The sequence below is a fragment of the Anomaloglossus baeobatrachus genome, chromosome 11, assembly GCF_048569485.1.
Source record: "Anomaloglossus baeobatrachus isolate aAnoBae1 chromosome 11, aAnoBae1.hap1, whole genome shotgun sequence".
NCBI lineage: Eukaryota > Metazoa > Chordata > Amphibia > Anura > Aromobatidae > Anomaloglossus > Anomaloglossus baeobatrachus.
Window position 1 is genome coordinate 81666293 of NC_134363.1, and position 16992 is coordinate 81683284.

Sequence of the window (16992 nt, forward strand, 5' to 3'; positions counted from 1 at the left end):
TAAATTCCATGAAGCATCAGTACTGTGTCACATAACCAACTACTATGATTATTCTTTCTTCCATATCTTCCTAAATAGTCTAATATTAATATTTTAATATTAGAATTTAATCTTCTAAGTATATAGTCAGGATGCTATGCTATGATGTTCTATATTGTAACTGTGTGAAAAAGGTTGTGCAGCTATCATCATTATATGTGATAGGAGTTTCTGTCCAACCCCTGGGGAGAATTTCAGTTGCAGAATCTAAGCAATTTCTTCAAACAAGAAGTTCTGGTAAATGAGATAGTGATCCCCTTTAGTATACATAAAAGCATGTTATTCTCAAGCAGTCACCATAAGATCACATGACCTTACCAACAAGAATTTCCAAATGGCAAGGGACAAAGTAAAGTAATTCTAGCTCAATTATATTTATTGGGAAGTAGTAACAAGATGAATTAAAACAAAACCTGGAGTATTTAGTTATTCCTTTTGTCTGGAAATTTGCAGCATACTTCTGATCAGTTAGTTCATTTGATCTTATGGTGAACCACCTGACAATTGCATAAAATCTTTTAATATCAACCCTTAAATTCTATTAGATTTTCATTTACGCAAGTCACAAAATTGCTTAAAGAATAATTTCTCATTCCTTCCTAAGTTAGTAAGTACTTGGGAGTGGCTCACTTAAACCCAGTAAGTATGGAACATACTAATTGGGTGAAATGGTCACATACTGGCTCGAGCATTTGCAATTGATCAGTGGTGGATTGAAGAAGCGAATACAGTTTTTTAGTTATTTAAAAACTAGATTTGATATTCACAATTTCTCAGCTACATAGATAAATGAAATGTTTGGTATCTAATTTTCTCTTTTTTCTTTTTATACATTTTTTTTAAATATTTTTCTTTAACATTAACACGATAAAATTTTACTTTGTTTATTTACTGTTGTGTTTTATCATATTAGAAACTTCTAAAGTCACTTAATAATTCCGAGTACTTTTTTCCCTTGGAGTTGTAACCATTTATCTTACCAAATGGATAGAAAGGTTATTAATAATAATAATAATAATAATAATAATAATAATCTTGTTTCCCACTGTGTCAATTTTTCTGCTTGTTCTAACTCTTGTCAGTTTCACCCTAACATATTATGAGCCCTTTCTTGTGCCAGTATTATGGTCAGTTGATTATTTTTTTTTATTATATTACAATAGTTACTATTCCTCATTTTTGTAAAAAATTATTGGATTATAACGGTGCTATATAAATGCACATTATTATTAATATTTTTTAATACAGTAATCATTTTCACTTTATAGAACTGTATTTGTGTATCCAATACATGGTAAAGAGTTGAAATACAATTGTAACAAAAATAAGGCTTAAGATTTTAATAGCACAATATTTCTATGTGCCTAATTTTCTTGTGTTTTTTTTTATTTTAAAGTTACAAGTGAAAAGGTTTTGGTACCGTGTTAGCCAGTTGAAAAAAAATTCTCAGTGAGAACATTCAATTTTATTTTAAACTAACTCTTGTTTCATTCTATCCCTTCAGTATCTATACAGAACTCAATAGGAAAGATTTATACATTTTTTTTTAGCTGATTATAATCCAACTGTTACAAATATACCTAAATAGTAAGTGGTGTTGTTAGACAAACAAAAACTCTACTCCAATTTTACTTTTAAGGCCAGTTACTTATTGATAAACAAGTATGTCCACCGAATTTCATTGTTAGACCAAGCCCCTACCCCTTCCATGTCATTTTTTTATTATAAAATTTTTGAAATATGAAGTCCAGAAGCATGATAGATGTTGTTAGGACTCTCAAGAAAATATATATTTTGCTGACTCATGAAACAATTGTAGACCTACATGTGCCCCAAATAGTGGAATTAAAATGACCACCAGACTGCTGCAATGTGTTCCTGGTATATACATGTACACTACTGTTGTTGATTTGTTTTCTAAAATTCAGCAAAGCTATATTTTATAGCTTACTGACTTAGAGTAATTCAACAAAGGTACTTATTTTATCAAAAGTGATTTTGGTACCCTAAAAGATATGTTTGCTACCTTTGGTAGCAAAAATACAGTATTTTCTTTAAGCATTTCCCTTCTTTAAGGAGTAATCTCGATTCTGTAGCACATACATTTCCATGTTTTTCATATCTCATCTCTAACCTCTAGTTGAGAAGATAAACTTATGAAATTGATCTTTTTCAATAAGATTTGAAACTGAAGCTGTGTGCTGTCAGTTTACTGATGATCTGACATCTATTGTGTTTTAACATCCTAATCATGAAGTCTTGAACGCTTATAGAAAACAAAAACATATATTAAAAAAGCATTGCATAAGCTGTCATAAAGAAGCAAATAATAAAATGTCATTTCAGACCCTTTAGAAAATAGATAAGAATAATTTTCAGGGTGGTAGGCAGTCATGGTTTCATTGAGGTTCAATTGTAGGTATAACTTTTTCAAAATTAAAATGAAGTCCTGAAATCATGTAATTCTTTTTTCCCTGCACAAATTCACATGTATAAAATAGTCAGCCATGTTTTGTAGATAAACTTATAATAGTAGATTCCTAATTGCTAAACATTTCTGTTTAGTGTTAATGTATCCAAGATTTTGTCTATAGGAAGAAGCTGTGACCAAAGCTTTCCCGTTCTCATCATCTTAGGTCCTTAGAATTGTTGACACATTGTACCATTTTACATATGGCTAGCCAAAGCTTCTGGTAAAAGGAAGATAATCTTTCTTTTATTAGATGTGACAGAGTTGAATTTAGTGTTGTGTCCTTTTTATTGTTAGATTACCACCGTCCAGTCATTAAGTCAATAATTCTGTTGATACTTAAGTCTGACGAGTTGAAGATGTCTTTAGAGAACATGATAGAACCAACAGGACTGTTAGGACCAAAATTGGAAGCAGATCCTGATGTTAATGCTTCTAGCCAGTCAATCAAAAGCAGCACTAAGTGAAGAAGAAGATGAAGATGATGATGGTGACATATTATTTTCCCGATGATCTCGTATAAATGGCATTACCATTTGATCTGGAGAAAAGAAAGATGAAAGACTCTCCTGGCTAGATAGGAAATCATAATTCACAGGCATAGTAAATTCTAAATTCCAGAACTGGGAATAACTGAGGGTGAGTATCAATGCAACACCGAATCTGTTTCATGAAAATTACCATTTTGGGCTGCAGATAATGTAGCCATAAATGCTAAACATTTCTGTTTAGTGTTAGTACAGCCAAGATGCCGTCTAGAAGTAGCAGCTGTGACCAAGGCCTTTCCATTCTCATCGTCACATGTCCTTAGATTTGACTACACATTGCACCTTCTTACCGTGGCTAGCAAAAGCTACTGGTAAAAGAAAGATTATTTTTCTTTTATTAGGTGTAATAGAGTGAGAATTTGTGTCTGGTGCAATGTTTATTTTCATTTTACCACTGCTCCACCATTAAATCAATCATTCTGTTGATACTCAAGTCTGGTGAGTCAAAAATGTCTGTAGAGAAAATACTAGAACCAACAGGACTATTAGGTCCAAAATTCGAAGCAGATCCTGATGTTAATGCTTCTAACCAGTCTGCTGGATCAAAAGCAGCACTGGATGAAGAAGATGAAGATGCTGATGGTGACATATTGTTTTCATGATGATCTGGTGAAGATGGCATTTCAATTTGATCTGGAGAAAAGACAGATGAAAGACTGTCTTGACCAGAAAGGAAATCATAATTCCCAGACACAGGAAATTCTAGGATTCCAGAACTAGGCAAAATTGAAGGTGGTTCAATGCAGCATTGAATCTGTTTCACAAAACTAGCATTTTGGACTGCAGGTGATGTATTTTGATGATTGATATCAGTATGTATGTTTTCCATTGAGATACCATCAACATGCATTAATTCATCTGCAAAAAGAAAAAGACAAAATATTTATATTTGACAAAAGATATTGATTCATCATTAAAGACTTCAAAACATTGATATATTTTAAAGGTAATCTGTCACCAGATTCTTACTATCCCATCTGACAGCAGCCCGATCACAATATAGGGTGCCAACCTCCGCTGACAGGCAGGACACAGAAGGTAGTGCCTTTATAGGGCAAGTAATTCACCCTTTTCTGTGCACCCCAATGGTCTCATTCAATATTTATGATCATTTATTTGCTTGAAACACCTTGGTGTGGGTAATTTTAATATTTAATAATACATTTTACATTTTAAAGGGTATTTTTCTATGTTTTGCTGGGTTCTATGTGTGCATGAAGATAATATAGTTGGTTGAGGCTGGATTAGACAACATAATTTACTGTTCTGGAGGGAAAGTTCTTCCTACGCCAATCATAGTACCAAGAAGATTGTAATCCCCAAATCTAATACTATGACGCTTTGTAAATCACATTCATTTCTTCATTTAATAAAACTTTGCTTAAGATAACTCATAGAAGATACCCAATAAAAAAAGGCCCTGATTCATCAAAGTATTTATACCAGAAATCTGATGCAAAAAGATTTTTGAGCAGCTATAAATGGTGCACAAAATTAATGTGCCAAAATGGATAGAGCTGGGGTGGGACAGGGCATAACACTACAGCTCATCTAATTCATAACAAGGTGGGACATGTCCAGCACCAGAAGTATTTTAGGCTACATGTGCATGCTGCATTTTTTGCTGAGATTTTGCTGCGTTTTTGGCTGCAGTTTTGTTGTCAGAACTTTCTGACATTTGACTTCCCAGAAAAGTCTGTGAGAAGTCAGATTCGCTATGCGCACATTGCAGTTTATTTATCAGCGTTTTATTTGTCAAAAGTTTGTGACAAAAAAAAGCAGCATGTTCATTCTTCCTGCGTTTTTGTGAACATTTGTCACAAAAATGCAGCAAAAACGCATGTTGTGAAAAACGCACCGAAAACGCCCCGAAAATGCAGCAAAAACGCACCTACAATTACAAGCATTTTTTGTGACATTTCCAGGCTCTCTCTGACAAGGTGCAGCTTTGGCTGCAGTTTTGGTTGCAGTTTTGGCTGCAGTTTGTGAACACAAAAAGATGCAGCATGCGCATGTAGCCTTACTTTAATCACTGACTGGAGTAAGATTTGTGGCAAAATGCACAGAGGCGCACATGTGCTGCCCCCGCGACAGCTGACGGGCTGCTCGGACCTGGATCCGCAGTGGCTCGAGGGGTCTCCGGATCCGAGGCGGCGTCGCGCGGCACCCTCGGAAATAAAGGGGGGAATCTTTGGTGATTTTGGGATAATGTTCGTGACGCCACCCACGGTGTGTGGTAACGCGAGGGACCACCGCTGCCAGTTTGGGTAGCCCGGGGACGCTGGTGTGTGGCAGCTTAAGTTGTTAACCCCTCCGTGGGCAGGGGAGTGGTGTCCCGGGGTCCGGTGATGGATGGCATGGAGAACCCGTCAGGTGCAAGGGGGGTAACATGTACTCACACAGTCCAAAGTCACTGACGCTGACACCAGGTAAACCAAATTCTTGAGCACTCTGTGGTCCTTGAACAGACACGCTGGGTCCGTGTCCTCTTGGTGCTGCTTGTTGACCTGAAGCCTTGTCCCTTGGCACTGTGTGTCCTACGTGTGGATCCCTTACACTTGAAGCGTTTCGGGTCCCGCTCACCTGTGTGGCTAGCAGGGTGAGCTTGCTCTCAGGGTTCACGCTTGGGATTTTCTGGATGGTTGTGGGAAGTCCTATCCCCCTCGTTGCACTAGTACCCCAATTCTGGAGCGGGTGGGGAACAGTTCCTGAAGATTCCGTTCCCGTCAGGTGAATTACTGGGCTGCGTGAAGCTACTTCCCAGCCTAGCGTCCGCGTACCCCGTCGTGCCCTGGTCCCTGCCTGGTTGTAGCACAAGGCAGCCGGCCTGCTCTCTGTAGCAGCACCATGCTCTCTGCCACTACCCCCAGCAACTGGGGTTCCAGCTCATTCTGGCCAGGCCAACGTCTGGCACCTGGGATGGGTACAGGAGCGCAGCTCCACAGCGTGACCTGCACTGTCACCGCTGTCTCTCTCCTCCAACTTCCACTCTCCAACTGCACTGACACTGCTGCCCTCCTCCTACCATTCCCCCATCTGGGCGGCCCTATTCCCCTCAGGCTGCCCAATGGGTGTTTGGTGGGTGTGGTGCAGAGTGTTCCTCAGGATTTGTGTACACCTGTTGGCGGCAACATCAAAGTGACAGGACCTGTAACCAAGGAGGAGCGGGTACCATGCAGAAGGGCAGATTGCACGGCACCCTTGTGATGACCTGATAGGCCAGGGTGTCACACACATGTTCTAGATGTGTGTGATTCATTAAGAGACACAAACTTCTTAATGAATCTTTTCTAATGCCAATATATACCCAGATAAAGACTGGTGGGAACAATACATGAATCGAGGCCTAAATGTTTTGTGGCTTTTAGTTCTTATAAGTAACAATTATAGATACCAACCTGTGCATAATAGTGGTCCATCTTCTAATATGTCATCAATTGACTGAGTAATGGCCATCTACAGAGAAACAAAGCATTTACCATTTAGTACATACCACTGGAATATATATATTAATTGTGTTACATGAATTAACAATATGTTAATTAACATTGTGTTACATAAAATCATATTAATTAACTTACCTGTGCTTTCTGTATGGCTTCTTGAAGTTCTTCCTCAAAAGACCGATGCTTCTGTACAGGACTTTCTGGACTCTGTGTGATTTGCATTGGAAGCTCAAAGTCCTGGCCAATTGCATCACAAGTGGGAGGATGCAAAACCTTGGATATTAACATATTAATAAGACTTTTTCACTGAGACAATATTAAAACAAAAATAACTTGTTGCATTCTGATGCTTTAAAATTATAGGTTTGCTATGATCTGCATAGTAACGTTAAAGTGGATCTACCAGTAAAAATCAACTTTTATTAAAACATAAAATTTGTAATTATGTACATCTTTTTAGATACAGTCATATGAAAAAGTTTGGGCACCCCTATTAATGTTAACCTTTTTTCTTTATAACAATTTGGGTTTTTGCAACAGCTATTTCAGTTTCATATATCTAATAACTGATGGACTGAGTAATATTTCTGGATTGAAATGAGGTTTATTGTATTAACAGAAAATATGCAATCTGCATTTAAACAACATTTGACCGGTGCAAAAGTATGGGCACCTCAACATAAAAGTGACATTAATATTTTGTAGATCCTCCTTTTGCAAAAATACCAGCCTCTAGTCGCTTCCTGTAGCTTTTAATGAGTTCCTGGTTCCTGGATGAAGGTATATTTGACCATTCCTGTTTACAAAACAATTCCAGTTCAGTTAAGTTTCATAGTCGCCGAGCATGGACAGCACGCTTCACATCATTCCACAGATTTTCAATGATATTCAGGTCTGGGGACTGGGATGGCCATTCCAGAACATTGTAATTGTTCCTCTGCATGAATGCCTGAGTAGATTTGGAGCGGTGTTTTGGATCATTGTCTTTCTGAAATATCCATCCCCTGTGTAACTTCAACTTCGTCACTGATTCTTGCACATTATTGTTAAGAATCTGCTGATACTGAGTTGAATCCATGCGACCCTCAACTTTAACAAGATTCCCGGTGCCGGCATTGGCTACACAGCCCCAAAGCATGATGGAACCTCCACCAAATTTTACTGTGGGTAGCAAGTGCTTTTCTTGGAATGCCGTTTTTTTTGCCTCCATGCATAACGCCTTTTTGTATGACAAACAACTCAATCTTTGTTTGATCAGTCGACAGGACCTTCTTCCAAAATGTAACTGGCTTGTCCAAATGTGCTTTTGCATACCTCAGGCGACTCTGTGGCGTGCTTGCAGAAACGTCTTCTTTCGCATCACTCTCCCATACAGCTTCTCCTTGTGCAACGTGCGCTGTATTGTTGACCGATGCACATTGACACCATCTGCAGCAAGATGAAGTTGCAGGTCTTTGGAGGTGGTCTGTGGATTGTCATTGACTGTTCTCACCATTCTTCTTCTCTGCCTTTCTGATATTTTTCTTGGCCTGCCACTTCTGGGCTTAACAAGAACTGTACCTGTGTTCTTCCATTTCCTTACTATGTTCCTCACAGTGGAAACTGACAGTTTAAATCTCTGAGACAACTTTTTGTATCCTTCCCCTGAACAACTATGTTGAATAATCTTTCTTTTCAGATCATTTGAGAGTTGTTTTTAAGAGCCCATGATGCCACTCTTTATAGGAGATTCAAATAGGAGAACAACCTGCAAGTGGCCACCTTAAATACCTTTTCTCATGATTGGATACAGCTGCTTATGAAGTTTAAAACTCAATGAGGTTACAAAACCAATTTGGTGCTTTAGTAAGTCAGTAAGGCTGGAAACACATCTATGCGAGTAAAATCGGTCTGACTGGGCTGAAAAAAACTCGGCCGATTTTAGTTCACGTTAGGTCTGTGTGCAACGCAAGTGCGATGCTTTTTCTGAATAAATTAATGATTTTACTAGCGTGTGTAATGCGTGTGTAATGCGTATTTTTTACTATGTCATCTGCCATTCAGCACTGCTACATGGCCGCTGACAGCAGACACAGACAGCCATGTACCAGAGCTGAATGGCAGATGACAGCAGACACAGACAGAGCCGCACGATCAGAATGAACTCGGGTGAACTTCACCCGACTTCATTGTCATGCTGCGGCTCTGTCTGTGCCGCGTCCTGATTAGCGGTCACCTGTGAAGGGCTCCCCTGAGTGACTGAAGTTAGCAGCCCTCTCTCATACTCACCGATCCCCGATCCCCGGCGCGGTGCTGCACGGCATTCACACTGCTGCGGCGGCTTTTAGTATTTTGAAAAAGCCGGCCACTCATTAAACAATCTCGTATTCCCTGCTTTCCCCTCCCACAGGCGCCTATGATTGGTTGCAGTGAGATTCGCCCCCACGCTGAGTGACAGGTGTCTCACTGCACCCAATCACAGCAGCCGGTGGGCGGGTCTATACTGTGCAGTGAAATAAATAATTAAATAATTTAAAAAAACGGCGTGCGGTTCCCCCCAATTTTAATACCAGCCAGATAAAGCCATACGGCTGAAGGCTGGTATTCTCAGGATGGGGAGCTCCACGTTATGGGAAGCCCCCCAGCCTAACAATATCAGTCAGCAGCCGCCCAGAATTGCCGCATACATTAGATGCGACAGTTCTGGGACTGTACTCGGCTCTTCCCAATTTGCCCTGGTGCATTGGCAAATCGGGGTAATAAGGAGTTAATGGCAGCCCATAGCTGCCACTAAATCATAGATTAATCATGTCAGGCGTCTCCACGAGATACCTTCCATGATTAATCTGTAAGTTACAGTAAATAAACACACACCTGAAAAAATCATTTATTAGAAATAAAAAACACTAACAAATTCCCTGGTTCACCAATTTAATAAGCCCCAATAAGCCCTCCATGTCCGGCGTAATCCAGGCTGGTCCAGCGTCGCTTCCAGCTCTGCTGCATGAAGGTGACCGGAGCTGCAGAAGACACCGCCGCTCCTGTCAGCTCCAACCAGCAACTGAAGACAGCCGCACGATCAGCTGAGCTGTCACTGAGGTTACCCGCGGCCACCGCTGGATCCAGTGACAGTGGGTAACCTCAGTGACAGCTCAGCTGATCGCGCTATTCCCTTCATTAGCTGCGTGGAACTGACAGGAGTGGCGGTGTCTTCTGAAGCTCCGGTCACCTTCATGCAGCAGAGCTGGAAGCGATGCTGGAGGTCGTGGATTACGCCGGACATGGAGGGCTTTTTGGGGCTTATTAAATTGGTGATGAGGGAATTTGTTAGTGTTTTTTATTTCTAATAAATTATTTTTTCAGGTGTGTGTGTTTATTTACTGTCATTTACATATTAATCATGGAAGGTATCTCGGGGAGACGCCTGACATGATTAATCTAGGATTTAGTGGCAGCTATGGGCTTCCATTAACTCCTTATTACCTCGATTTGCCAACGCACCAGGGCAAAACGGGAAGAGCCGGGTACAGTCCCAGAACTGTCGCATCTAATGTATGCGGCAATTCTGGGCGGCTGCTGACTGATATTGTTAGGCTGGGGGGCTCCCCATAACATGGAGCTCCCCATCCTGAGAATACCAGCCTTCAGCCATATGGCTTTATCTGGCTGGTATTAAAATTCGGGGGACCGCACGCCGTTTTTTTTAATTATTTAATTATTTATTTAAGTGCACAGTATAGACACGCCCACCGGCTGCTGTGATTGGGTGCAGTGAGACACCTGTCACTCAGCGTGGGGGCGTGTCTCACTGCAACCAATCATAGGTGCCTGTGGGTGGGGAAAGCAGGGAATACGAGATTGTTTAATGAGCAGCCGGCTTTTTCAAAATAGTAAAAGCCACCGGAGCAGTGTGAATGCCGTGCAGCACTGCGCCGGTGATCGGGGATCGGTGAGTATGAGAGAGGAAGGGAAAATGACCGACAGACTGAGAGAGGGACAGAGATAGTGACGGACCGACAGAGAGAGAATAGAGACCGAGAGGGAGAGACCGACTGACAGAGAATAGTGATTGACAGACATTGTGACACATCACTCGTTTTTAGTGTTTTAGGAAAGATGCGAGAAATGTATTTAGAAAATCGCATGTCACTAGGATGGTGTGAGTGCCGTCCCGTGACATCCGATTATTTATACGCTCCCATAGACTTGCATTGTAGAAACTCGCAGTAGAAACTCGCAAAAAAGCAGCATGCTGCGATTTTTTTCTCAGTCCGATTTGGACTGAGAAAAAAAATCGCAAATGCGAGCTGAATCATTCACTAACATGTGTCCGATTCCAATGCGAGATTTTCTCGCATTGCTCTACTGCGAGAAACTCGCAAGTGAGAAGCAGCCCTATAAAGTAGTTAGGAGTGTTCAAATCAAGAAATTGATAAGGGTGCCCATACTTTTGCACTGGTCAAATTTTGTTTAAATGCGGATTGCACATTTTCTGTTAGTACAATAAACCTCATTTCAATCCAGAAATATTACTCAGTCCATCAGTTATTAGATATATGAAACTGATATAGCTGTTGCAAAAAAACAATTTTTTATAAAGAAAAAAGGTTAACATTAATAGGAGTGCCCAAACTTTTTCATATGACTGAACATACTGTTGGCTTTGCAAACCAGTATCCATCAAAAAACTTTTTCTTTACATAACTATTTATCAGTGTATGTGTGCTGCCATCTTGTGGATGGCACAGCGTCTCACTGATCCCTCTGGAACCATGTGTGCTTCCAATGTGCAGAAGAAAACAGAAACAGGCTGCTATTGGAAACAAGGTTTTGCACATTATCATACCTAAATATGTTCTCTCTGCTCCACACAGAGAGATCAGAGTAGGTAGGTCACTTATGTGCTCTGAAATGACGTACTGCACTATGCATGCTAGGAACTTCCATTCCCGTTACCTCTGATGGCAACATTCAGCATCAGTAAAATAGACTCCTGAAGAAAGGCATGATTGAAAAGGCCCTTTAATGTTTATTAAATGTATACTTTGATTGTAGTACAGTGGAGCCTTGGATTAAGAGTAAATTGGTTTGAGAGCATTTTACAAGACAAGCAAAGCTTTTTAAAACTTTGGAACTTGGTTTAAGAGCATTGATTTGCAATAAGAGCAAATTCCCACGGTGTAGACTTATGGTTCCGTTCTTTCACCGTGCTCTGACCCGCTTTGAAGGTAACTTTTTGTCCATATGTACTGTTTACTGTATTCAGTATACCATTGCACAGTACTGTATATACTATATAGCATTTATATCAATTTGCATTTGTGGATACAGTATTGTACTCTCTTTCGTCTAACCAGTACAGCACATTGCTTGTACTGTACTTCTCGCACACCAACAATTCTATTGTAAGTTAATGTGCAATTTAATTTGTTTTACATGTTTTTTATTGTAAAGTACAGTATTTTGTATTAGTGTACGGTAACAATTTTATATGAATACAGTACATTAGTTTGTATTACTGTACTAAGTTTGTATTAATACAGTAAATATTTTTGGGTTGTGGAACAAATTGTCTGCATTTCAATTATTTCCTATGCGAAAATTTGCTTTGATATAAGAGTAACTTGGTTTCAGAGCACTTTCCCGGAACCAATTAAGCTTGTGTCGCGGGCGGCGGGGTGCTGCGCTCGCTAACGCTCGGGTCCGGCGCTGCTGCTGCTGCTCGGTGGCTCGAGCGGTGGGCCGGATCCGGGGACCCGAGAGGCGCTCCTCGCCCATGAGTGAAAAGGGGGGTGGTTTGTTTGGGCATTTAGTCTGTGACGCCACCCACGGGTTGTGGTGAAGATGGGCACCACCACTGCTGGTGACGGGGATCCCGGGAGCGATGGTAGGAAGCAGCTGGGATGTTGTTTTCCCCCTCCGTGGGTAGGGGTTGGTGGTCCCGGGGCCCGGTGGTGTGACGGGGAGGCAGAGTCGGTGAGGTGCAGAGTTGCAGGGACAGAGCGGCGCGGTGCCGGATGGCACGGGTGTACTCACTCAGCAAAATATGCACAAAGTCTCCGGTAAACCAAACGGTTGGATGGACGGGTCCCGCAGCCGGCTGCAGTGTCTCTCCCCGGACAGGTGATGGTGGCTGTCTTTCCCTGCACCTTTGCGTACTGTTTTGACTACGATGGGTTCCCAACGGTAGTCCGCTCCCTGGTGTATGGATGCCAGAGGAGCCCGTTTTGCCCGCAGGCGCTGGCCCTTGGGTCTCTAGCCTGTGGCGGTGGCTGTATACCCTCACGGTGCGGACAGTTGCCTTCTGACGGGACTTGGGTAGTTAGGAAACCCCTGGGGTTCCTGTCACACTCAGATTTGACTGTTAACGGCGGCTCCAAGTCTAGTCGGGGTCCGATGGCCCTGCCTATGTGTGCTAGCTTCACTTCGCTCCCCGATTCAGTACCGGCGGGCCACCGCCTGACCCCGGTCCTACGGTTCCGCGTTGATCCACCACTCCTGCAGACGACCACCACCGTCTGCCAACCTTGTTGTCGGTGCCTGGGCTCCAACCCAGACACTTGCAGTACTCTCCACTTTACTCCTCTCCCTTCAACCTCCAAAACTGAACTCCTCCTTTTTCCGCCTCCAGGTCTGTGAACTCCTCGGTGGGTGGGGCCAACCGCCTGGCTCCGCCCCACCAGGTGTGGGCATCAGACCCTGGAGGGAGGCAACAAGGGTTTTGTGTCTGACTAATGTAACTGTCCGGGGGTGGGGGTGGGGGTGTGCTTTGTCTGTGCCTACCTGGCTAGTCCAGGGCGCCACACCCGTAATCCAAGGTTCCACTGTATTCAGTTTGGAAAATGTAAAGGAATCCATCTGTGAAACTATAATAGTAAGTTCAGTGAGCAGACCGCGCTGATGCCTGTTTCCTTATTTCCCTGCTTACAGTCCCCCTTCAGTTTTTGACTGATGGGTCACTCCTCCTGTACAGGAACTGAAACATTATCCAAGGTCATCTCTTCAATGAGGCATGTGGAAATTGCTAACGAGTGCTGGCCTTTCAATCTGCACATGCACCGCGTACTCTGATGAGACAACTCCAGGCAATAATTCTGCAAAGGTGCTGAGTCATTGCATCGGCTCATCTCAATAAAGGGGGTGGTGCATTTGCAAATTGTTAGGCTGGCTCCCACAACATCATATGTATGTGCGTTGTCCCATCTAATGAGATAACCCTAGGCAATGAGTCAACTCCTGCTCATAATCTGAGGCATCAAAAAAAGTGTGACCAGTCAGTGAAAGACTAAACTTTTACACTGGAGAATGAAATAAGTAGACAGGCATGATAGCTGGCAGTGATTTTTAATTTCAAACTAAAGATATGCATTTAATAAGCATTGAAGGGCCTATACAAATATGACTTTAGCTATGTAATTTCTTGATTATAGATTTTCTTTAAAAAAACCTAAACTGACGATATGAGAAATAGAATTTAATGGCAAAACAAACTACACTGCATTGAAAAAAAAATCTATATGGTTTATTCTTCATTTATTTCATGCTTGCATACTATTCAATATTACATGAATGTAGTTACTGTAAATAAACTATTTCCTACAACACTTTACTCACCATGTAACTTTCATTAACGTCCGGACTCATCAGTTGCTCCTGCACAGGGGGTACTAAGTCTGGGCTGTCATTGTTTAAACTATATAGATATTGTGAGTCTTCGGTTTGTGATTTAGCACAAGAATGCGTCACAGATTCATCTACTTCTGTTTTAATAGATATCCTGGCATTCAACTTGTCATTCTTTCTTCTGTTTTTTAATCGTTTGTGCATTTCTAATTCTACTCGAAGGTCTTCTGCCTGTTTTTGCTCTTGGAGTAATTTCCATGTCAGATTTTCAATCACTTTTTGCTTCTCAAGAAGAACTTGGTCATCATCAATTCCCTGCATTGCCATGTCTTTGTCTTGAATTGATGTCTGTGTATCAGAACTCTCCATAACAGTGCAAGTTGTTTCAGAAGTCTCTTGAAGACTCTCAGTATAAGATGGTGATGGGGAGTTCTGAAATGTGCAAAGGGCGCTGGAACTAGTTCCCCGTGCTGATTGATTTTGTAGTGAAGGCAGTTCAATGACTGGAGTTAACAAGCCTGCACTTTGAATTGGGGCTGGAATGGTCTTTGTTCGGGGGATTTGGTATGGTCTAAGGCGTTCCAGTAAAGCTGGCTTTGTCCCTGAAACAGGTAGTCCTCTCTTTCGTAGATGTTGGCGTAATTCTGAAACCTTACAAAGTGAAATATACACACAAATTTTAGACATTATTCTTGTCTTTCTAATTGTTAAATTAGTTAGTAGGTGATAAGTACAGGTAATATAACTATATTTTATCTCTTAAAGGTACCTAGACTTTCATATAACTTTTCAGAATACCGTGTTGTGTGTTTGTTGGGAAAAACACTATTTCTGCCATTATATGACTTGTATCCTGCATATATAACCAGTTTCATCCTGTACATGTTCTAACTCAAATGAGAAAATAGCGCTGAGTTAGTGAGTGGAGATAATCTGCTATAATGTCTTCCAAACACAGCACATACAGACATACTGACAGAAGGATTACTACTCATCATTACTTAGGTAGCACATACAAACACAGAGAAAAAATAAAGAAAGTTAAAAACACCCATCGATTTGTGACCTCTCAACATGGGCAGCACATGTGGGACAGTATCATTTTTTTGTTTTTTTTTGTCTCTAAAGGGTACCACGTTAATAAAACGGCAGCAGCATATGTGTCTGTATGTCTGATATGACTTTCTTATACAGCTTGTCTCTCCTCCTCATTTGTACCCTTTCCATTTACTTCAATATCCTTTCTAATACGACATGTTACTGTACTGGCAGTCATCTTGTCTTGAACGAAATAGATTTGAGCTATTTTTTTAGAGTCACAAATGAGTTCAAGTTGCTCATAAGTAGAGAATGAAGCTCATTTTTATTATAAGATATATTACAAAGTTTCTTATATTCTCTTGTATTGTTAAGTTGTGCAAAGTTTCTTGAAAGTATATATATTTTCTAAATTCATATAAAGCAAGCCTACTTCAAGTAGATTTACACAGATTGATTAATTTTTATAAATTTCATTTAGCAGAAATAGATGGATGTTAAAAATGTGGATGGGGTCCTTATGGTTTTCTACAATGTTAGTGCATTGTATATGACTAGGTACCCATTTTGCCCTATTGTTTTTATTCAGCATTTATATATGGGGTATTGTCACGCTCCCCGGGTCCCCTGCCATGCTCTCCGGCTCCCCTGCCTCGCTCCCCGGCTCCCCTGCCACGCTCCCCGGCTCCCCTGCCTCGCTCCCCGGCTCCCCTGCCTTGCTCCCCGGCTCCTCTGCCAGGCATCCCCCGCTCCACAGCCTCCAGGCCCCATCACCTGCGGTCCCCAGGCGGCCCGGTCCCCACTCCCGGCGCCCGTCGGCAGCTCTGCTCCAGCCCGGCTCTCCTGCCTCCTGCTCACCGCTCCCTGCTCTGGCTTCTGGCACCCGGGCCTCGCGCATGCGCATTAGGGCGCGCGCGCGGTCATTGACCCTCTCTTAAAGGGCCAGTGTCCTCCAACAGGATATTGAAGAATCAGGTACAGGGTATATAGGGGGATCCTTCCAAGTGGGCGGGGCCTGTTCTTCGTGTTTTGCTAAGCTAGGAGTCAGGTCTCCTTGTGTTTTGTGGTATACTTACCTATCTCTCTCCTAGAGCCGCTCCTGCCTCGCCAACCAGTTCTGACGATACCCGAACCCCGAACGGTGACGGTCTGCCATCCCGTCAAGTTCATACCATCTCCGATCCCTGTGGTGACCCGTCTTCTCGCTCCGTCGGTTCCGGACTCTGCCTGACGTCATCTCGGCCTCCGAACCTGAGCTCCGTCACCCGGACTACCTTCAGTGACTCCGTGGTCCCAGGGACTTCTACACTCCTCTGAACGGACTGTCCTGCTACCTGTAGTGCTCCGGCTACCGGGCACCTTGCCCTCGGTGAGGTGTTCAGCCCAGTGGATCCACCTCCTGGGTCTGCCCGTCCACCTGGCCCTAACAGTAAGAACAGGCCATGGATCCCGCCGAAGCACTAGCGGCCCAGCTGGGCACCCTGCAGCAGGAACTCGTATGACAGCGCGAGACCCAGTCCCGCATGCTGGCCTTCATGTCCTCTGTGGATACCCGCCTGCACACGCTGCAAGCATCTGCCACGTCCCTGGCATCTCAGGTTACTACTGCACAGTCCACGGCCACGGTTCCCGTGGCGGCTACCTCGGAAGCTTCTAAACTCCGCTTGGCATCTCCACCCCGATATGCCGGTGATCCCAAGACCTGCAGAGGATTCTTAAACCAGTGCTCCCTCCATTTCAAGCTGCTTCCGCACTTGTTTGCCTCCAACCAAGCCAAGGTGGCGTTTGTGATGTCCCATCTAGAGGGTGAGGCACTGGCCTGGATGAACCCCTTGTGGGAAAAGGAGGA

The 16992-nt window shown here is 42.5% G+C and overlaps 1 protein-coding gene across 1 annotated transcript in view; it reads right to left on the reverse strand.

The window, feature by feature from the left end:
• Positions 1 to 2735: 2735 nt before the first annotated feature.
• Positions 2736 to 16992, reverse strand: part of LOC142256875 (myocardin-like) — a 190415-nt gene continuing 176158 nt past the window's right edge. The window contains exons 10-13 of the mRNA XM_075328824.1: positions 14097 to 14756; positions 6639 to 6776; positions 6456 to 6513; positions 2736 to 3915 (exon numbers count right to left, since the gene is read on the reverse strand). Of these exons, the coding sequence (XP_075184939.1) occupies positions 3446 to 3915; positions 6456 to 6513; positions 6639 to 6776; positions 14097 to 14756 (1326 nt within the window). The 3' untranslated portion in view covers positions 2736 to 3445. The remainder of the gene's footprint in view (positions 3916 to 6455; positions 6514 to 6638; positions 6777 to 14096; positions 14757 to 16992) is intronic.